The sequence below is a fragment of the Gopherus evgoodei genome, chromosome 4 (assembly GCF_007399415.2).
Source record: "Gopherus evgoodei ecotype Sinaloan lineage chromosome 4, rGopEvg1_v1.p, whole genome shotgun sequence".
Lineage (NCBI taxonomy): Eukaryota > Metazoa > Chordata > Testudines > Testudinidae > Gopherus > Gopherus evgoodei.
The window spans coordinates 141,185,574-141,207,607 of record NC_044325.1 but is presented as its reverse complement, the minus strand read 5'-3'; the positions used below and the strand labels follow the sequence as shown (position 1 = coordinate 141,207,607).

The window sequence follows — 22,034 nt, the reverse complement described above, 5'->3', positions numbered from 1 at the left end:
ATGTAGACAAGGCCTCAGTCCGGGTCTCTAGGAGCTACTGTGCTAACAATCCAATAGACGTTATGGAGGCAGGGGAAGAAAATGTCATTTGCCTACAACATCTGAAAACAAGAGGAGCCACCCAACTCAAGCGACTTGTGCAGGTCATTGTCCTTGATTGGCAGGAGCTGAGAGGTATGCCAAGCCTCAACGGGACAATGCAGTCACAGGGGACACAGGATATCAAGGGCACAGAGGAATGCAGGGCTATTCCATGGAGCCTGCTCCCATTTAAATGTGATTATCCAGGCCATTGTTAACAGCCAGTCCACCTGTTGTGAAAGAGAACGCCTCCCCCGCCCTTCCCTGCCGCTGACCTTTCCGCGTCACCTCTCCGTCTTGCGCTTTTGATTCTTTTTCCTCACAAAAGGTATGGCAAGCAGGTGCTGCAGCTAAAATAGACAGTCCTGCCATGTGACTCAAATTCCCTGGGCTCGCTGACCTTTATTGTCATCCCTGCCAAGGTCCAGAGCAGGCGGGGAAAAGAGGGGAGTGGTGCACAGAATGCAGGCCGGACAGAAAGGGAAGGTCACACTCAACCAGCATGTCTGGGGACGGAGCAGGAGGAGAGAAAAACCTCACTTTCGTCAAGGGAACGGGGCCTGCTCCCCAGAAAATTAGATCAGGTCTCAGGGTAAAAGTTGGTGAGTTCAGATACAAGACAGACCCCTGCTCAGAGCTAGACAAAGTCAAACCTTACATCTGATGCCTCTTCTGTCTCCCTCCCCTTTGTCCCAGATGCTTTCATGTCCATCGTGCCCCGGTTGCTATGAATACACAGACATGCACAGCTAGCCTGCACAGGAGCTTAGATCTCAGCTACCGCCCCGCGACCAAGTCTCAAGAATAAGGTCAGCGTAGGGGTTCCACGCTCCCATCAAAGTACAGTCTCAGTCTTGTCTTTTCTCTCCTGCCCCAGGAGCCCAGGGCACTGCCTTCAATCACAGGAAGCAAGCAGGCCTTTTACACTCCATCCAGCTCTCCCTATTCCCCACCTGCCAGGGATTTGGGGAGTGGAAAACTCACCCTTCCAGTACAGCCATATGAATCTCACATTATTCTGGAAGACTATATTGTGTGTCCGGTCTAACCAATCCACAGCTGCAAGGCAGTGAAAAACAGCTGACAGCTAAGCCACTCACAGGAGACAGAACCCAGGTTCTATGGCTCCACAACCCCGGTCTGTCCCACTCCATGCACGGGGCAACACACCCGCCAGCTGGAAAACACTCAAACCATTTCTACCTCTGCCTCTGCTCTTACATTTCATGTAAAAAAGCAGCAGTAGGGTTCAAAAAGGATGGGACCAGATCTCTGTTGCCTGTAGAGTCATTTACACAAGTGCACACTGGGGGCTTTCCAATCCAAGTCCTTTATATTGGCGCAAATGATGGTACAAGGCATAGGGCAAGGGAGAATCCAGCATAGATCAGATATGCAGGAGAACTTAAGTGTTTTGAACGTAGCCCCTAGTTGTGTAAACAGCATAGCACTGACGGTCTGTCACTCCGTATATTAGGGTAAAACGCCTGCAAACGCATGTCACGTTTGTTCAGATTACCAACCAATTGCATGGCATGTTTTACCCAAAGCTCTCAAAGCACTTCAACTTGACAACACCCCTGTGCAGTAGGGAAATATTATACCAATGGGAAACTGAGGAATGGGGGTGTTAACAGATTTGCCCCAGGTCATACAGCAATTCAGAGCCTGAGCTGGAATAGAACCTAGGAGTCGCAACTCCCACTCCTCTGTTCTAGCCAACAGGGCAACACTCCCATAGAAGTATCTTATGCATAGATCACCAGGACCAGCCATGCATCTGGAAGATACACATGGACAACCAAAGCTTGCGCAAGTACCAGCTCCATGCCTCTGGTTACAAAGATACCAACTACTAGTCTTTTCCACCTCTGCCAAATGTTCAGAAATGAATACAGGCCACCAAAACAAGAACCTCACCAGTTATTTAAAGCTACATAATTACATTAGCAGCCAGCACACCACAACGTGGCCGTTCCTGACACCCCCCAAAAGCTGTGGGTTGCCATAAGTAACCGATCAGATCCTAACATAGTGATTCTTCAGAGGGAGAAGCTTTGTTCATTGCAGAGCTGCTAAAAGGTGCAAGAGACCAAATTAAAAGCACTCACTGAGAGTAACCCACAAACCCTTGCATTGTGCTAATGTGCACTGGTTACTAGCAGTCTGGATGGACTCCTCACAGACCACACCAGAGGCTTTAAATAGCAAGCCTACCGAAGCTAGGACAAAGCAATTCAACATGAGACCACGGTGCGGGGAGCATGGTGAGGTGAGTTGGAGGCCTTTGCAGAATGCTATAGTCCAGAGGGATTGATACATGGAGCAGAAGAAAGGGTGTGAGGGTCTGACAGACACTCATGTGATATAAAATCTATATGAAATATTTACACCCAACACTTAAAATTGTAAAACAAAACACAGTGACAGGAAAAGCTCAGGATTGAACCCTAATGAAGAGAGAGTCATTGCAATATTCTGGAAGGGTAAGATCTTATTGCTGTCACCTCTTGGTTGGTGATGGGCTCTGGGAGTCAGGACTCCTGGGTTCTGTTCCCAGCTCTGGGAGGAGAGCGTGGTTCAGAGCAGGGCACTGAGCATCAGGACTCCTGGGTTCTATTTCCCAGCTCTGACAGTGTTATGACCTTGGGGAGATCACTTAAGGGCTGACTGCTCTGAGATTCCTCTAACTTCAGTGGGATCAGATAGCAGCACCCAGCCCCTCTGCAGGTTGAGTAAGTTTTCCACCTCTGTGGAACACGGTAAGGGTTAATGCATTGTAAAGCGCTTTCAGATGTTGCAATGAAAGGAGCTATAACTGCAAAACATGATTTTAATTAAAACTGAAGTGCACAGTGCCAGGTGTAAGCAGGCCTGCCCTTCACCTGTGGATTTGCTGGGAAGGGTCACATCATGCTTATGCCACAAGTGCAATGAATTTGGTGGTATCAGACTACGCTCTCATGGACATTTCCCACACGCACATCACAAGAATTGTCCCTGCTTGTCTCAGTCCAGGGGACATTCTGCAGCTTCACAGTAGGGGAATGACTGGCTAGGGTTCAGGTGCATTGGCAGGGAGCAGGTGTCTGGCTGGCCTGGAAGGAGATGCACTGGCAGAGCGGTTGGGGGACTCAGGACTGGACTAGCAGGGTTGGAGCAGATAGGGAATTAGGTACATGGGCAGAGCTGGGTGGGGGAAGTTTGCTTGTGCTATTAGAAGCTTCCTTTTACAGCTGCATATGCATGGCCAGTTCTCTGACCCCTGGCCTCCCATCTGACTAGAGCCAGGATTTGATCTGGGTTCTGGTTTCTAGCCTGCGACACAGAGGATCATCTGAAAGAAGAGTGGGGGAAGGAGGGAACCAGGGTGGATAAAATGCCTTTTGAGAAAAAAACCTATCTAAAGATCATGTTAATTAAGACACATTATAGCTCAAAGATATCGCATCATGGAATAGAGATTATAAATTCTATTTTATAGTATGAGACAATATATTCATGTAATGTTTAAGAGAAGTTTTGTAAATGAGTTCCAATAGGTCATGGATTAGATATGGAGCTCCAGGGTCTTCTGTATAGATTATTTAGGTTAATCTTTCTATCCACCCCATGGGACTCAGTGCTCAGTTTAGAAGATACCATCAGAGATACTTAGTTTTGCAGTTCTCAAATTGTGGATTTGTGTCTCCAGAGATAACATGCGTGTTAACAGCAAAAATGTTTTTAAATAAATAAATACACACACAGAGGTGAGAAATAACAGACCTAACCCTACTGTCCCTCTGCAAATTTGTGTACACAGAGTCAATCCCACACCTCTCTCTAAAAGTGCAAAATTTCAAAAAGTTCAGTGAATAGAAGATTGTTGGGGGTGGAATAGATCTGGACAAGGAGAAGAAGTCTGGAGAGAAATGTGAGAAGGGAGGGACAGGCAGTAGAAACGAAAGTGAAATTGTTTGAGCAGCATATTTCAGAAGTCTTGAGGTCTTTCTGAGTGTAGCCTTCATTGATTTGAGATCTACCGCAGCATTCTCTCACCAGGGCCGCCTGGGGCGGGGGGCAAGTGGGGCAATTTTCCCCAGGCCCCACAGAGGCCCCCGCAAGCCCTGATCTGGCAGCGGTCTGGGTCTTCGGCTGGCATTTCAGTGGCAGGGGGGCCCTTCAGTGCTGCTGAAGACCCGGAGCGACTGAAGGGCCCCTTGCCTCCAAAATGCCACCGAAGACCTGGACCGCCGCCGGGTGAGTACAAGCACCGCAGCTCCCTCGCTTTGCTCCAGGCCCCCTGAACCCTGTGGGTGGCCCTGTCTCTCACTAGAAAGGAAAATCTACAATGGCAGCAGGCCGTAAAAGAGACCCAGTTTGGGAATGAGAACCATTCAAGAACTATATGTTTGCTGATGATGTTTTAAAGAAAGTCACACCAGTAAACTGGTGGAAGTCATTTAATCACTTGGTTTCAGAGACCGTTGAAGTGATAATATCACTTTTAACAGCAGTAGCTTCATCTGCCGGTGTAGAAAGAATATTTTCTTCTTTTGGACTAATTCATTTCAAATTGAGAAATCGTTTGGGACCTGAAAAAGCAGGAAAGCTTGTTTTTCTTTTCCAGATTATGAACAAACAGGAAAATGAAGGTGAAGATGACTAAGTTAGCTGCAGAAGCCAATATTTTAAGATTCTCATATTGACCTGGCTGACATAGTAGATTTATTTTTTTTAAATATTTCATTTAACTATTTTAGTTAAAAACAATTTTAACAAAACCAAACCTGATTTTAAAAAACTTGAATGTTTAATTAAATTCAAAAATTCATATGCTTGTTTTGTTAAAATATTATATGTTTGCTGTTGAAGAAAAAAATCCAAAATACATAACGTTGTTGTTTTAGTTAAATAAAACAATTTAAATGTCTGTCTGGTGATGTTCCCCTCCTAATACAGCATGGCAAGAAAATCCTCCAAATATTAATGATTAACCTGTTGAATTGGAGATAGTTCACCTCCCAATGACTTCATAAACATCTGCTTCAATTACCTTTGGTAAATGAAAAAAAAAAACCAATCAATCGTTCATTTTCTGATATAGCTGTAAAACTAATCTGAAAAGTTTTCAAAAAAAATCACGTTAAAAATGCATTGTGTGTACCTTCTAAAAATGAAACCTACACCTATCTCTGAGTTGTGAATAATATGTATTAGGGTTATAACATCCAACAAGAATGCACTTTTATGTAGAAATCCATGATTAAATCGAATCTTCCTGACTAGTGATTTAAATCAAATCCACCACCTCAAGGGAACATTTGAGCTGCGGAGCTGAGATTACAATCCATCAACAAACTGGTCTGGGGGAAAACCCAGTTGGTATGAGAAACATCCTGGGCTATCCTTCACCATGGATCATTGTCAAAGTGAGCTAGACCCTAGCTGGCCAACACCTGCCATTCTGATTCCAGCTCGGACACAGGGAAATAAAAGCCTGCCACTTGCCATCATGTCCCACCACTGACCTCTCCACCAGGGAAGCTTTCTCCTCTGCAGTATTAGCTCATTTCCACAGCTCTAATGCTTCTCCACTAGTCAAATCACACCAGATACCAGCGCAGCTCATTGGTGTCTTATCTCCCTCGCACCCCAGCTGAGACATGCTTAGATAAGCTCAGAAAAGATTAGATAAGGATGGACAGATAATCTTCAAAAGACAAGGCTATCTCCTCACTATCAACCCTCTTTCCGTAGCCAGGAACCTGGGCACTGAACCTCAGAGCTCACACGCTAAGCACATTTAGGCCTGGTTGATGGTTGGCATCAAGGGAAAGCACCAGGTGCTGCAGAAAATGGTGCTGCATGTGATGCTTTCCACCCCCTCCCCCGCGAAACAATGCACAGCCCCATAACCCAATGTAGTGTCAAGGGGGACTGTGCTGCTGGAGAGGCCGACTTTGGGGAGAGACACACAAAAGCGCAGTCCTAGCCACTTGTGGCCAGTGAAGTGATATTCAGCACCAGCCTTTCCTTCCTCCTCTTGGTGCAGAAAGGTTTGTTTTTATGGCCCTGCTGCTTTGCCAGTCAGTGCATCCATGTACCAGTTTGGAGGATCCAGACTCTTGCAACAAGCTGTTCCTGAAGAGAGGAGGGGGTTGCTTCTGTCATTTCATCTTCGCTCAGAGCGGCTGCACGAGTCAGCAAAACTGCTTGGCAGATTCCATATCATTAGGAATAGCACAGCAGGGCAAGCCCACCCCACCCTCGCTTGCTTGCGGGACACTCACCCAAGATCTTGCTGATACTGGAGTTGTGCATATCCGGGAAGGCCTGCAAAATCTTCCGCCTCTCGTCCTTGGCCCACACCATGAAAGCATTCATGGGCCGCTTTATGTGATTGTTATTCCTGGACTCGGGGAAGTGTCGTGATCCTGTTAGGGACACAGCAAGGAAGAGCCAGTTAAAAGACAGGGAAAGGGAGGACCAAACACAAGATACAAAAAGGTGGCCAAGGTGATAAGAGTCTCCCCTGCAAGGGGGTTTTCCACATAAGAATAAGGGGACTTGATGGCGTAGGGATATGCTGCACTAGATTCTCACCATAGAGACTGAGGCTCAAATCCTTGGGAGCCTCCATTTTTAGCAACCCAACTGGACAAATCCTGGGCTTGGTTTTCAACGGCACAAGGAACTGGTTGCTTACAGGTTGTGGGTTCTCAGACCCCCTGGAAAAATAAATCTCCTGTCTCTAGAAGCCTGATTTTTCAAGGGTGCTGAGCACTTGCAGCTCCCCTTAACTTTCCCTGGAGTTGCAGGTGCTCAGTACTTCTGAAAAGCAGGCCCTGGGTGTCTCCTGTTAGGCACTCAGAGGCTGGGGCATGCAAAGCTAAGGACACTTTGGGAAAGTCTAGCCTAAGGGAACTGGCTGGGTCTCAGCTCAGTCCCTAGATGACAGGTAACCCCTTTACCTTTAGGAAAGGCTTAGCATCGACACCGAGGGACCTCAGCTGCACTGGGGGAGGGGGCCCAGACTAGAACAGCAAAGGGGAGCTGCCTGTTCAGACGGAGCTGCCGCAGCAGAGGTGGAAATGAGAACAGCCCGTCTGTACTGTGCACGTCTCGTGCCATGACTTTTAGTCCAGCACTTGCAGTAGTCAAAGTCAGTCCACGCACAGGCACTTGGCCACCCCACCTGTGGGGCCAGAGACCCTCAAATGCCGGCTTCCCAAGCCATGGCCCATCCCTCAGGCCACCTTCCCTCCTGCTGGCTTTTTTGGACCAATCAAGAGCCAGGATTTGGCTGTACCTGGCCAACTGAGGAGAAGAGCAGGGATTGGCTCCTGTCTATCATAAGCCCAGCAGCAGCAGCTCCTGCACCCGTGGGCATAGGGGCCATGCTGGCCACGTTAGGGTGCAGCTATGTTCCTTTGATTCTCTGTTGGCGTAGAGATTCCGTGGTGTAGACCACCCCCAGAATTAAGGAGCTATAACTCGCTCCCTGATGGCCCCCGCCTCAGTCTAGCTTTTTCTCACAGACTTTATGCCACCCTTGTGGATGACACCCAGCTCCACCCACCTCCAGGACATCATTGTTTCCATAGTAACTAACAGGCTTTGACCGAAAGGAACACACATTGACTTTTTTTTTAAACGAAGATGAAACCAAGCAAAATAAAGTGGAATTAAGTGAACTACCCAGTGGTGCAAGATGCCACATCTACTGTCCCTTCTGAGCCCTCTGGGGGATGGCCCAGCCACAAGTGGCTAGTGTGGCCTTCCCTGGTTTCCCACCTCCTCTCCTCATAGCTTCCCGTGCCCTGGAGCATCACATGTTCACGCTGTATCGACAGTGCCATTTAAATACAGAAAGTGCTAATTTAGATATAACACTGAGTGTCCCCATCAGCTGGGAAGAACAGCAGAGCAGGGCTGCAGGAAGTCAACTGAGTGACCACAAATGAAATTCCCACCCATCTCAAAGAAGCACTTCCCTTATATTAGGTCTTTGCTATTCTCTTCTGGCTGTTCATTTCAAGTCATGTAGCGCAACCCAAAGAGAGACACGGGGCTAGGTAGCCAGGTCAAGAAAGAAGAAGGGGTGGGGGAAGACTGGAAAAGACTGGAAGAAGGAAAAGTGATGCATTTTCTCCCATTCAGCCCAGCCCCAGGGAATCCTCACTGCAGTGGGTGCCCGAAGTGCTTAGCACCTCTCAGGATCAGGCCCAGAGTTGACTTTGGAGAAAGCCTCACACAGAGAATGTGTCCTTACCATCCATATCGCAGGTTAACATGGACTCGTCCAGTCTGTGCATGCACGTCTCCTCCACCCGCTCCTTCGTGGGCGAGGAATCCAAGCCCATTTGGTCCTGCAGACCCACAGAGAGCAGAAGTTATGTCCAGTTACCAACAAAAATCAGGTCACTGGTGGCAGAGTGACCGGCAATGAACCATCCCCCATGGGCTTCCAGCGCTTCCTCTTCTCATGGGCAGGCAATCTAGCTAGCAGCTCTTGGCTGGGTAACTCTGTCAGGCAAGGACTTCGGCCATGTGCACAACCCAGGGACAAGTTTCAGACAGGATTGCCTGGGTTCTAGTTTGTGGTAGACGGTCCCTGAGATCCACTCTCTGGGTCTCCAGTATACACCACACTCAGAATCATCTACCTGGGGAGGATGCAATCCACTCCCAACCCCCAGTGCCCTTATGGAAAAGGGATCTATACAGTATAGAAGAGAGACAACCAATAGCACTCTGCAGAAATGCCTTGGAACCTCAATAGGGTTTCATAAAGGGATGAGGTCCTTTCTCCATAGGATGTTTCTCGACCAACCTACAGAATGCTATAGCCCCGAGGCAATTCTCCATTCAATTCTATAAGATGGTCTGAAGGAACCTATAGAAAAAGGATTTTCTATTACATTCTATATGGCTCTTCCCCTAAGGCCCCCCCTTTATATCCATTCTCACACTCTCCCCCTGATAATCCTTGGTCTCTGCACTCTCTGGCTCCTCTCAGATCTCCCTGTTCGATCAGACACCAGGCCCTCGGCACTCCCAGTCCCAATGTCGCTCACCTTCCGGTAGGGATTATTGAGAGAGCTCTCCGCTGCCCCGCTGTGGCAGTGCAGGAGCTGCCGTGCATCCTGGAGCGCTTTAGTGATGGCGTCCCCCTCTCCCAGAAATCCTGAGGATAAAACACCCAGTGCAGAATATGTCACAGCCAGCACCTTGTTCTTGCATAGGCCCCGTACCCGCAAGGAAGAAGGGGTTACTTCCAGCCATAGGAGCCATGCATATAGCTAAGAGACATCTAGAGTCTATAATTTCTTATTGCCGACACATTCCCTATTAGCATCAAGCAAGGGAAGCAGAGGGTTCAAATCAGAAAGCTTGGTCTCCCACTATTCCATCCGCACCACCCAGGAGTCCAGCTACTCCACCCAGGGAGTCCTCCAGCCTTCCCCTCACAGCAGTGTTTCTTCCCGGTAGATGGTTGTTTTCTTCCCCTGTGTGGAAAGCACAATTCTTCTTCCAACCTGGATCTCTCTTTGGGTTGGTAGGGTTTGAGAAGGCTGCCTAGGGACCCTTCCATCTCCCAGTACCAGCACAGACTCTTAGTTTCTTCTAAAGACAGTTGCCCATCTTGCTTTCCCCAGAACCGTCCTGAACATCAGAGCAGGCAAGTCCCTGAACAATGGACCAGCTCCCATGAATTAGGGAGAGATTCTCCATTTCCCTCCTCCTCACGAGGAGAGAACTGCCAAGATCCCATGAGATTGTTTCTTCTCTAAGTGACACACCCGAACGACAAAGCAGGCTAGGGATGAAGGCAAGGGACACCCAGCAGAGAGCACTTCTGAGGGTACCTACCCAGAGGCAGACTGGGAGGGCTGGACTGAAGGTCTCTCGTGACCCCGTGGTTAGGAGTGAGGGATCGGCAGCTGCTCATCTTCAGGCTGGGTGAGCTGGAGGCACTGGAAAGCTCAGAGCTTTTGGGTTTGGCTGTTAGGTTCAGTGGCTGTGAAGACTCCTGGTGGGGAGGAGAGACACAGAGAAGGGAAGAGTGAGGCATGTCCCTGGGTTACGCTGGGTCCCTAGGAGGACGGCAGATTCGAGACGGTACCTGCATCTGGAGGTGGCCTGAGCCGGCGGGTCTCTTCAGCGTCGGAGGGGGAGGGCTGTGCAGCAGCTGCATGGGGTACTCCACTGCAGAGAGGACAGCGAGAGGGCAGTTGGCGAATGAGGTCACAACAGGTGCTTCAGAAGCAGCCTGCTGCCAGAAGCAAAAGGCAGGTGGGATCTACTTAGGCCTTGTCTGTGCCTGGAACTTGCCCTGATTTCCAGCCCAGCACAGAGGCACTGCACGAGAGATTTGCACTGGGGGAGCTAACCCCTGTCAGAAACCAGCCTGCCATCGGGGCTAGTCCCAAGTGCAGACCAGGGGCTAAAGCCCCATGGCATGGCAAGGATTCAAGCATATTACTATTATTTCTATTACGATCGCACCTAGAGGTCCCAACTGACCTAGAGAGGGGAAGGGAAGCGGCGGAGCGAGTTCTACACTCTGCATGCCACCACGCTGCCAGAGTGGCACCACAGAGCGCCAGCAGCAAGGTGGCCGGACCAGCTAATCCAGCAGCCATTCTGCACTCAGCTGTCGGCTCACACAGAACCAGGGACTCTGCAGCCAGATTCAATGACAACAGGAAAGCCAGCTCACACCGCCTGGGCTTTCAGGAGCAGTTTCACTCCCACTCAGATGGCCAGCCAGAGATGGGCCAAGGCGACCTCAGTCAGATCATCAGAAACATGCCAGGGAAAGCGATTTGCCTCCCCACTGCCGGCCAAAAAAAGTCAGTTTCTCCCCTCTCCTCCCCAATCTCAGCTTTTTAGACAACTTTCCTCGGCTCTCCCTGAGCTTCCAAACCCGGAGATCACAGTCTCAGGAACAGCAAGAAAGGGAGAATGCCCAGATTATGTAGAGGGTATTTCTCAGGGGAGTCGACGCTCCCACCCGCACCTCTCCCCCTTTCTGCTCACCGCTGTCCCTTTCCCTGCAATACTGTACCCCTCTGCTTCCCTTACCTGGTTTGCAAGGGATGGGCTGGATGGGAAGCGCTAGCTGGGAGTCTGGGGTCACAGGAAGAGGCTGGTGGCTGGGAGGAAAGGCTGGAATCATGACATAGGGCATATTGACCTGCTGGAGAGAGAGAGACCAAATCACCTTTGCAGAACAGAGCGGCTAGGCTGTGGGGGGCTAATCCCTACTCACAACGGTAAAGGAGTTTGCCATGCAGGCAAGGGCCAAGATTGTGGGGTGAAGACGAAGGGGAGGTGTTAGCCCTTCGAAGGGGGCTATGACTGCACATGGGGGTGGGGTGGGAAAGCTCCCCCTTACCTGGATCTGTTGCTGCAGCAGGTTAATCTTGTGCTGCTGCTGAATGAGCTGCTGCTGCTGCTTGGTAATCTGTCAGAGGGGGGAAACAGCAATGATACGGTGGCTGGAAAACACCGGCTAACCCAGCCTTCCAAGGGCCATTAGCCTGGCTCGCCTCCGAGGGGGCTACGGGAGGGGCGCAAAGCACCGAGCCCTAGCAAAACAAGCCACAAACACAAGTGGTCTGCAGAGAGCCAAAGACACAAGGGCAATGAAGGGCTCAGCGTCTCTGACAGGTGGGTTCACGAGAGGATACACCTAGGACTGGTAGCATCCCACCGGTTAGAATGTATCCCCTATCCCCCATTCAGGTGTGTGATCCACAGAGGTGGGGTAAAGCTGCAGCTGCTAGCAAGAGGCCCCAGGAGGCTGTGTCCATTTAACTCAAGACGTAATCATGTTGTACCAGTGCAACCAGCTGCGTGGATGCTCTACTTTGGGTAGCTTAAGACGAGCAGGTTTAAAATAAGCTAAAACGCATTGCTCTTAAACTGCACTACGAGGGTCCACACAGGTATTCGAACTGGTTTAACTCAATCGGGGTATGTCAGTGTGGAGACACGGCCTTGGGCCTTTAGCTCAAGCTGTAGCACCTCAGGTTTAGAGCTGAAGGAACCAGTGATGACCAAGATGATGGTCAGGATCTTTCCACAGTGAAAGAGAAACATCCCCACTGCCACCCCAGCAAGCTCTCCGTCCTGACTGATAGACGCAGCCTGCCTCACTACCCCAGAAGCCCTGTATCACCTGAACAAGGCAACCATCAGCCAAATCCAGAAGCACGCTAGTTGGTACCTAGGGGTAGCCTAAAAAATGTCCCCTACCTTCTACCTGAGAAGACTCCCTGGGCCAAGATGATCCCAGCTTGAAAGGACAGAATTATGGCAATATGTTTTTTTTTTTTAAATCATGAGAAAATATAAAAAGGAGCCTTCAGCCATTTAAAAGTTACATTTGAACTTCCCTCTGGAGGAAACAGTATCAAAAGAGAGACAACAGCTGGGATAAAGGAAGGATTATCCACCCCATTTACAGTTTGGGAAACTGAGGCACAGAGCGATGCAGTGACCCATGCAAGGTCAGGCAGGGAGTCTGTGGCAGAGCCAGGAATTTAAGCCAAATCTCCTGAGTTCCAGACCAGTGACTTACCCACAAAACCATTCTTCCTGGCACGTGCCAAGTTTCCACCTGAAATTAGCTTTTATCTCATTTCATAAAACATGAAACACTGCAGCTTCATGCCCTGGAATGGACCAAGTGCTGCAGCCCTGGTACTAACTGTTGCACTAGCCCCTGGGTGCTTCATTTAGCCTTAATTCGGAAAAAGTCAAAACATTTCCTCTTTTGGACCCATTTTGATTTTCAGTTTGGAAATGACTTTCCACTCCCAAATTTCTTTTAAGTTTATTAAAAAAACAATGTTATTTTGAAAGCTTTAAAATGGTGGCAACAGAAACAAAACATGTTACATGTCCTGATGTAATCCCTCCCAGAATTGCCAAAATCCGATATTCACCCGGCTTTATATTTTATTCCTTGCTCGGTCCTCGTGCTCCACCCGGTTCTGAGGTGCAGCTCAAGTGGAGCCAAGAGGGTGGGCAGCCAGACCAACGTGTGCCCGCTGGGCTACCTTCCCTGGTTCTGAAACTCACCCCTAGGGATGGGAGACAGGGCAGGGGAAATAGATACCCCAGAGTACTGGCCAAATACCTGCTCCTGCTGTTGCCGAGCCAGCTCCATCTGCTGCTGCTGCTTCTCAAATAGCATGGCCGCCATGTTCTTCTGCTCCGAATGGGCTGTCAGAAGCTGGTCCCGCAAGGTGGAGAGCTGGTTGATCATGACAAGCAACTGAAGCTCCTTCTCCGCTAAGCTCTCCTGGGTTCCTGGGCCAAGCAAGTAACCAAAGAGCAGAGGGTGGGTAAACAAGGGCTGGTGGCTTAATAGATGATACCCCAATTATTCTACAAGGCTTAGGGTAAATCTACACTGGCGTCAGAGGTGTGACATCAGCACATGTAGACATACTTGAGCTGGCTACCTAGAGTATCTGCGGGAGAACCAGACGTACAGTCCCACCCAGGACCCTGAGTATGTACTTGAGTACCTAGCCCATGCTGTTACGGCTTCACTGCTATTGTTAATCAAAACTAGCTGGGGTCAATACATGCTGCAGTCACACCTCCGACTGCAGCACAGACGTACCCTTAGAGCAGTGGTTCTCAAACTGTGGGTCGGGACTCCAAAGTGGGTCGCGATCCTGTTTTAATGGGGTTGCCAGGGCTGGCGTTAGACTTGCTGGGGCCAGGGCTAAAGCTAAAACTTGAGTGCTTCAGCCCTGGGTTGCAGGGCTCAAGTTACAGGACCCCCTGCCTGGGGCTGAAGCATCCCTATTTGGCTTTGCCCCCCACCTCCCCCACACACATCCCCCCCATCAGGGCAGCAGGCTCGGGCTTTGCCCCCCTCTCCTGGGGTCATGTAATTTTTGTTGTCAGAAGAGGATCGTGGTGCAATAAAGTTTAAGAACCCCTGCCTTAGAGCCAGCAGAGAGCTCAGCTGGGACTTGGACACAAATTCTCTAGATACTTTATTGGCGGGGTTGCTTTGTATTTCATCCCTTTGGCATATGCTCTAGAGACTCACACAGTAGAGTTCTGACCAGATGAATATTCACCAGGACTGGTCAGATCTTTTCCCCCAAATTCCAATGAAAATTGCTACTGGAATTTCCAATTTTGAGCAAAACCAAAAAACGAGGGAGGGAGGATGTATGCAAAGCTCACCCCCCATTCACACCCCCTTTTCATACACACAAGACAAAGGAGAAAAAGGGCAGGGGGCAGATGGGAAGGTAAGGACACAGGAGGGGATGGTAGTTACTCTGCTGCTCACCTTTCACCTCTTTGGATTCCATGGTGTTTCTACCCAGAAGTCTTTCTTTCCAGTCACTGGAGAGTAACTTCTCAATGGTTGGCATAACTGTCACCACAGGAGTGTACAAGGTCAGAGAGATTGGAGAGAGACAGAAAGAGAGAAGTAGGAGAAACAATTTTAGTCATAGCCACTGATTGTCATCACTGTCTATGAGTACGGCCCTACCAAATTCACGGACCATGAAATCTGGCGTCTCCCATGAAATCTTATCTTATATGTTATTTTTAATCCTACAATACAGATTTCACAGGGGAGACCAGCATTTCTCAAATATGGGGTCACAACCCAAAAGGCAGTTGTGAGAGGGGGGTGTCACAAGGTTATTTATGGGGGGGGTGTCATGGTATTGCCACCCTTACTTCTGTGCTGCCTTCAGAGCTGGGTGGCTAGAGAGTGCCCAGATCTAAAGGCAGAGCCTTGCCAGCATCAGCGCAGAAGTAAGGGTGGCAATACCACAACCCCCCTACAATAAACTTGTCACACACACACACACCCTTGTGTCAGGACCCCTACAGATACAACACCATGACATTTCAGATTTAAATAGCTGAAATCATGAAATTTATGATTTTTTAAATCCTATGACCATAACATTGACTAAAATGGACCGTGCATTTGATAGGGCCCTATCTATGAGGCTACATTGCTTAGCACCAGTTCAGGATCTTGTTCAAAGTGCGTTTATTTGTATACCAGTGGCCTCTTTCAAAACTTTAGAAAAATAAAAGATACTCCCAAAATACAGGACCAGGATAAAGTTGTCCGTAGATCAGGGGGATTTCAATGGAGATGATGTTCAGAAACCCTTCTTACCCTCTTTCAAGTTTCTGTTGAAATCTAATTTTTCCTGGCTGCTGACAGCAGGCTCAAACGCAGACCTCCTGGAATCTATAGCATTGCTCACAGGAGACCGGGATTCCTGCAATGTACAAAAAGTGACTCTCGCTTTCCCACCTATCACCACAAACTCCAAAGGGGGAAGATTCACAGGCTCTAAGGACAGACTGGACCACCGCGAACATCTAATCTCCTATGTAATACAGGCCAGAGAACCACATGCAGTAGCTCCTGTGATAGGGCGAAGCAGGGAGGAGAGAAAATACATGGAAGGGTATAAAATACTACCCCGAGCTCTGCTCTGCAAGAAATATTCCTGCACACTCCTAACATAGACCCTCTCAGAAGATCTCAAAGCACTTTACAAAGAAGCAGTTTCACAACCTTTCTAAAAGGCAGGCTACTCACAGATGGAGAAACCATGGGAGAGGTTGAGTAACTTACCCAGTCTCTAGGGAAGAACCTGAGGCAATATAAGGACTCCCATTGTCCTTAACGGGCTATTGAACAGGTCCTGGGAGAGTAGGAGAAGTAGGAACAGAGCCTAGGAGTGCTGGATGGCATTTCCAAGGAGAAGTCAATGGGAATTGGGTGCCTAACTTCTCTGGGCTCCTTTGAAAAGCGCAACCTGCCTCTGAGCTCTGACCACTAGACAGCACTTCTCAACTGGAGACTCCTTACTCCTGACCAACACCAGCCCCTTGAGCCTCTAATGCACTGAAGGCGACTTCTTTTTTTTCTTGCTGCAAACGTTTGCTTGCAATAGTTTTCAATTATTTATTTAGGCTGCTATGCCTCTCTGCAAATGCGACCACCTCCGGGAAGGCAGGAATTGAAAGCAGCAGGGTCTGAGGCTATGCAAGCGGGAGTGGCTCAGCAGGGGGAAAACCCAAGAGCAATTAAAAAGGGAAAATGAAAGCATAGCTACAGGTTTCCCCAGAGGAACCAGAGCAGCTTCTAAGGCAGCACATCTGTGTGCTGCTACAGCGGGGCTGCTGGCTCTGTTCTGAAGGCCATTTTTCAAATCCCAAGACTGACTTGATAATATCAGCAATGGACAGAAAGCCTGGGTGAGACTCAAATTTCAGCTTTATTTCCTATGGATGAGGAGTAAATGCAAGCAGTGGACAGGGTAACAACCATTTTCTCTTGCCTACTGACGACATTGCTGCATGGCCCAGGAGTCTAGGTTGAAATGTGGCATTACCCTCTCAAGTCTTGGAGGACAAGTTGGCTTCTGTCTCCACCTACTGGCAGGAAAGGCTAAACCTCATAGTGCCAGACAGCACAGGAAGGCGGGAAGAAAGATGGTTTAGTGGTTAGGGTGCTAGCCAAGAACCCAGGAGGCAGTCATACCTCTGACATACCCTTAGTATGCTTGAAAACTTGGTAGGCCAAAGGAACTTGGCTACCAGAGTGATGAGTGCATTAGAGATTCCTGGATTAGACAGAAGAATTAAATAGCCAGACCTGGGGTCAGCAGGTGCAACTGCATTCAAGGCACAGACTTATATCACGTGGAATCCCATTGACTTCATAAATCAGCACCGAATTTGGCTCTGTGGAACTGCACCTGCTTACACCAGGCTGGGATTGGGCCCTGTGAGTTGGGTGGGAAGTAGGAGAGCCCAAACCTGCAGGCAATGAGGAAAGAAGGGACCCAGGAGACCTAGTCCCACCTGTGGAAGAGTCCGGGGGTCAGCACTCTCTCTCAGAGACAGCGGCACTCCATGCAAATTGCTGGAGTGAGGATCGGAGCCAGTGGGTGCTCCCTGGAGGGACTCATGGCAGCTGTCTGTCTTCTCTTCTGTCTTGATGGTGCAGTTCACCATGCTCCCGGCTCCATCAAGTTCCAGGTGGGGAGAAACAGGGTTCCTCATGGACATCCTAAGGGAGAAGAGAGAGGTCAACATGGTGACAGGGCCAGGGTGGCTGCGCTGGCCATACAGCAATGGTACCCAAGTTCTGGACGGAGAACTGCTAGGAGCATGTTTCAAGAGGGAACCAACCAGGAATAAATCAATCAGTGTCCCCGTCCTCCCAGCCTGTACATTCCAAGAGCTTGGGTCTCTACACTGTTTAAATGCACGTTCAGCACTGTTGGCAGGAAGCTTGTCCCCACAGAGGGACATCTATGTAACTGTGTAACAGCTATTACTCCTTCCCTCTGGCTCCTAACAGACTGCATGCAGCACCCTTTGGGCTCCCAATTCCTCCAACAGCCCTGCAGCACAGTCATCTGCCTGGAGCAAGCACAGGAACCCACTGGTTTCACTCTGTCTGGCTGGTTTGCTGTGCCACCAGGAGTGGGACAATAATCTTGAGTTTTGCTGCCGTTTGCAGACCCTATTGTTTGTATTTTCCTCAATGTTCCCTGCTGCGGGTACTGTCTCCAGAGACCAGAAGCTCCCAGGAGAACAAACCCAACCCCCATCCTGAGTGTGATGCCATGCGGTGATGTTGGTCTAGTAAAAACCAAAACACACAAAGTCATGGGATTTGGGGCCAAAACAAGCGCGTGAACTCCTGAAGAAACAACTGTACTTCACATTTACCTAGCCACTTTCTGGAAAGGATCCATCCAGCACCACTTTATGAAGTCTCACAACCCGCCAGAGCATGGGTGAGAAGAATAGTGGTACCCATTGCTTAGATGAGCAATCCGAGGTGCAACAAGTCATTGACGAAGCTGAAAACAGAGCCCAGAAGCTCTGGCTCCTATTCAGTATGGGTCAGAGGACAGGATACAAGGAGTCAGGAGACCAGGCTCTGCACCCAAGCTCTACCACTGAGCTGCCCGCAGTTATATAGAGAATCGCTTTCCCCACAGATGTACATGAGAATGCTTCAACATGCTCTATGAAGATCCACTCATTACCTTCCACATGTACACCCCTAGGAAGTAGGCAAGTGTTCCTATCCCCACATTCCAGATGAGGCTTGGACAGGTCAAGGGCCTGACTTTTCAAAAGGTGCTGAGTGCCCAGCAGAAGTCAATGGGAGCTGCAGGGACTCAGCTCCTTTGAAGAACTGGGCCCAAGGTGACATGCCTAAGGATATGTTGAACCTGCAGGAGACCTGCGGAACTCCTGCCTCCTGGTCTTGTGGCCAGACCAGCCTGTACATCTGCAGAAGGGGCTCCCAACTACCAGACAGCAGCACCAAGAAATGTCCCCAACACACCAAAGTCAGACATGTTTCCTATTGAAAAGGGAAGGTAAAATACCAGTCCTACTCAAATCAATGGCAAAGCTCCCATTGACATCAACAAGGCCAGGATTTCAACCACATTAATTAGAAGAAGCTTCTTTTACCACAAGAGTCTTTCTCCCTCTCTCTCTCAGGAGTCCCCAGACCAGGGTCCCTCGAACCCAGTCTCCTGTCTTTGCCACTAGCCCATGCCAGCTGCTTCAAAATAAGGTTTAAGAGCAACCCGCTCAATAAGGAAGTTTTTTCCTAACTTCCATCAGCTGAAGTTTAGCTGGAGCCAGGCTAACCCCCACCCTTCATCCAAGTTTACTATAAAAGGTCAGATTCTCCAGAGGAACACTTGGCAAGCAGAACACCAGGAGAACTCTCTGCAGGTGCTCTGCTTACGGGGTCAGGAAGCAGAAATAACAACAAAATATTATATGGGATTTTAAAAAAAAATCCCATTTGCACTGCAACAGCTGCTTGTGGTGCCACAGGCCACAGAGTCAATGTTTCCATGTGAATATATGACAAACCAGGATATCATCACTGCTGGTCTCACAAGCCAGGTATGAACCCAGTGCTCACTCGTTCTACCGAGGCAGAGTCCCAGAAAGGATTAGACATGTCTATGGGGAAAGAGATCATCTACAACTGCTCTAGCAGGGATTTGTCTTATAAGGGGCACCAGCCCTGATGCCCCACAGCATGAATTGGTCAGCAGCAGGGGACCAGGAAAAATATTACCCCTTCCCTCACTCCCCCCTCCAGAGGGAAATAATGAAAATACAGGGACATTAAGGAGGGGATTTACGCTCTCCCAGAAATATCCGACATTGGCCACTGCTGGAGACAGGATCCCAGGCTAGACAGATCACTGAGTCTTGTGCCACAGGAGGAGGAATAATGGACTAAATGGACCATTAAGGTCTGTTGTGGCACGGCAGGTAGAGAGATACCAGAGTAGATGGACTGATGGGTCTGCTGTGCCACGGCAGGCGGAGGGATACCAGACCAGACAGACCGTTGAGTCTGTTGTGGTGCGGCAGGCGGTGGGATACCAGAGTAGACAGACCATTGGGTCTGTTGTGCCACAGCAGGCGAAGGGATACCAGACCAGACAGACCATTGGGTCAATTGTGGTGCGGTGGGTGCAGGGATACCAGACCACATAGACCGTTGGGTCTGTTGTGGTGTGGCAGGCGGAAGGATACCAGACTAGATGGACCTTTAGGTCTGTTGTGTTGCAGCAGGCGGAGAGATACCAGACTAGACAGACCACTGGGTCTGTTGTGGTATGGCAGGTGGAAGGATACCAGACTAGACAGACCGTTGGGTCTGTTGTGGAGCGGTAGGCAGCAGGACACTGGGCTGGACAAACTGCTAGTTATGCTCTGAAGTGGCAATTCTTACGTTCTAAAACGTGACTTGATGGAGACCCCCAAACACCCCATAGAAAGAACCACACCTGGAACAATGCTGCACGCTGCAGGCCATTTCAAGCCAAAGGAAGAGTGGAGTGGGGCCAGAGCAGCGGCTGCACCCAGGCTCTGGGAGCTCTGGAAATGCGCAGGGCAGCAATTACATAACAAACAAAGCCCAGCTCAAGCTGTGAATTAATCAAACCACTGAAAATAAAACCTTCCTCTCAGGAACTTCAAACAAAAGAAACGAAAACAACAAGGCCGGCTGGGTAATGAAAAGCTAGTGCTCTGAATAGGGGACAAAAGGAAGTGGAACAATAGGGTGTTGGACAAAAGCAATAAAGTAAAGGGAAGTGTGACAGCTCAACAATGGGGCACTGTGCGCGCCAGAGTTTCTGATCTTAGCAGGGCTTTTTTATCTCAGTTCCCTGCCCTTCTCTGAACAAATCATTGCACTTTCCAGGCTATTGGGTTTCCTTTTGGCTTGTACAGTAACTCCAGTCGGAGACCTAGGTCTTTTCATTCTTATCCGTAGCACAGTCCTGCTTCTCTCTGGCCCCACAGCTCTCCTACCCCATCCTATCCCCAGAGGCTGAACACTCATCCCCTGGGTGTTGGAGAGGAAGGTCCTGAAAGACTGACTGGGAGACTGATCTAGTGCCCCCACACAAGGACCTCTGATAAAACACATCAATTGCATTCGCTAAACTTCAGCCATGGCAAAACTGAATGTGTTTGAGGACAGCTCAACGGAGGAGGATTTTAGCCTTTGGTAAGCCCCATCTAGACCATTCTTGATGAGGGAGGGTCTCTACCTGTCTGAGCCACTTTGGATCACATTCACAGATGTGGCTTACAAAGGTTGGGTAATCTCTAGACTCCTCATGACCACACCATTTCTTTGCTCTTAGCCTTCCACAAGTTAGCTACGTTGACTTCCCTGCAACTGACTAGGATTGGGGTTTTTCAGGTTAGACTTGATCATCGGTGGCCATTAAAGATCCCATGGCATTTTCTGAGAGAGTAGGGATCAGCCACAGTGTTCCAGGTGAAAATTCTCCCCACCTCCCAGTGGTGCAGCACAATGGGCATCTGTTGGTTTCTACCCCAGAGGGGGCTTCATTCCAACTAAGCTGTCACTCTGTGACACGCTGGAATCCTGGAGGAGAAAGGTACAATTTAAATGCACATTATTAGTTAGCTCCTTTCTTCTTCAGCTCTCAGAGCAGGTCAATTAAGCCTCAAATCCTCTGTCCACCTCCCATGCTGTGGTTATTATTAGTCCTGTTTTACAGATAGGAAAACAAAGGCAGAGCAGTGTGGGCATTTAAGTAACTTGCCCAAGTTCACACAGCAAGGATGAGGGAATAAAAGCCAGGAGTCCAACTCGCCATCCCTACTCTAACCACTAAACACCCTAACTGCTCCCTGCCTCTGAGAGCATTCCAGGGATGGGTAAAGGAATCCAAACTCTGGACTCTCCTTGCTCTCTGCTCATGCATGGTCAATGCACTGGTCCAGCCAGGTTACTTTGCATCGGCACTAAGTGCCATGCCAGTATCTCCTAGCATGGGGCGAGTGTTTCAGTGAGAACTTGAAGCCCCCGTCCATCCGTCAGAGGGTATTTAGTGCAGTGCATGACCTGCTTCTTTAGCCTTTTAGCTAGAGAAAGAAACTCAGATTACAACATCCTGAAGGCCGCACAGGAAAGAATGATGTACTTTGAGACTAATGACCCCCACTGAGTCTCTGGCAGATCTACACCGCACGGGCACGCTCAGCACTGATGGAAGCCTGTGACTCAATCACGTTTCCTGTAGTGCTCCTTGGGTTTACTTGCAGCTAAATTGCAAGCCATCTCCTGCACGGGAAGATGGACGGGTCTTTGGTTAGGGGGCTAAACTGGGACTCGGGAGAGCTGGGTTCAATGCCCTGTACTGCAACGGACTTCCTGTGTCCCCTTGGGCAAGTAACATAGTCTCCTTATGCCTCAGTTCCCCAGCAGTAGCATGGATGGGTATAATGGCCCGGGAGGGGCAGGGGGTTGAGGATAAACACACCAAACACACACACTTTGACATGCCTGGATAATGGAGGCCATTTGCCCCTTAGACTGATAGAAGTGGAAACTTTCCCAAGCTTGG

At 49.3% G+C, this 22,034-nt stretch overlaps 1 protein-coding gene across 9 annotated transcripts in view; it reads right to left on the bottom strand.

Moving 5' to 3' along the window:
* The window catches only part of SOX13 (SRY-box transcription factor 13), a 91,329-nt gene that overhangs the window by 7,946 nt on the left and 61,349 nt on the right, over positions 1–22,034 (bottom strand). For 8 of the 9 annotated variants that reach the window (XM_030561493.1, XM_030561496.1, XM_030561495.1 and 5 more), the window contains 11 exons: positions 16,954–17,161; positions 15,251–15,356; positions 14,396–14,482; positions 13,217–13,389; positions 11,468–11,536; positions 11,155–11,269; positions 10,193–10,275; positions 9,940–10,099; positions 9,144–9,253; positions 8,339–8,435; positions 6,357–6,500 (listed from right to left, as the gene is read on the bottom strand). In XM_030561493.1, the coding sequence (XP_030417353.1) occupies positions 6,357–6,500; positions 8,339–8,435; positions 9,144–9,253; positions 9,940–10,099; positions 10,193–10,275; positions 11,155–11,269; positions 11,468–11,536; positions 13,217–13,389; positions 14,396–14,482; positions 15,251–15,356; positions 16,954–17,160 (1,351 nt within the window). In that variant the 5' untranslated portion in view covers position 17,161. The remainder of the gene's footprint in view (positions 1–6,356; positions 6,501–8,338; positions 8,436–9,143; positions 9,254–9,939; positions 10,100–10,192; positions 10,276–11,154; positions 11,270–11,467; positions 11,537–13,216; positions 13,390–14,395; positions 14,483–15,250; positions 15,357–16,953; positions 17,162–22,034) is intronic. The other variant, XM_030561500.1, reaches the window with a different exon arrangement.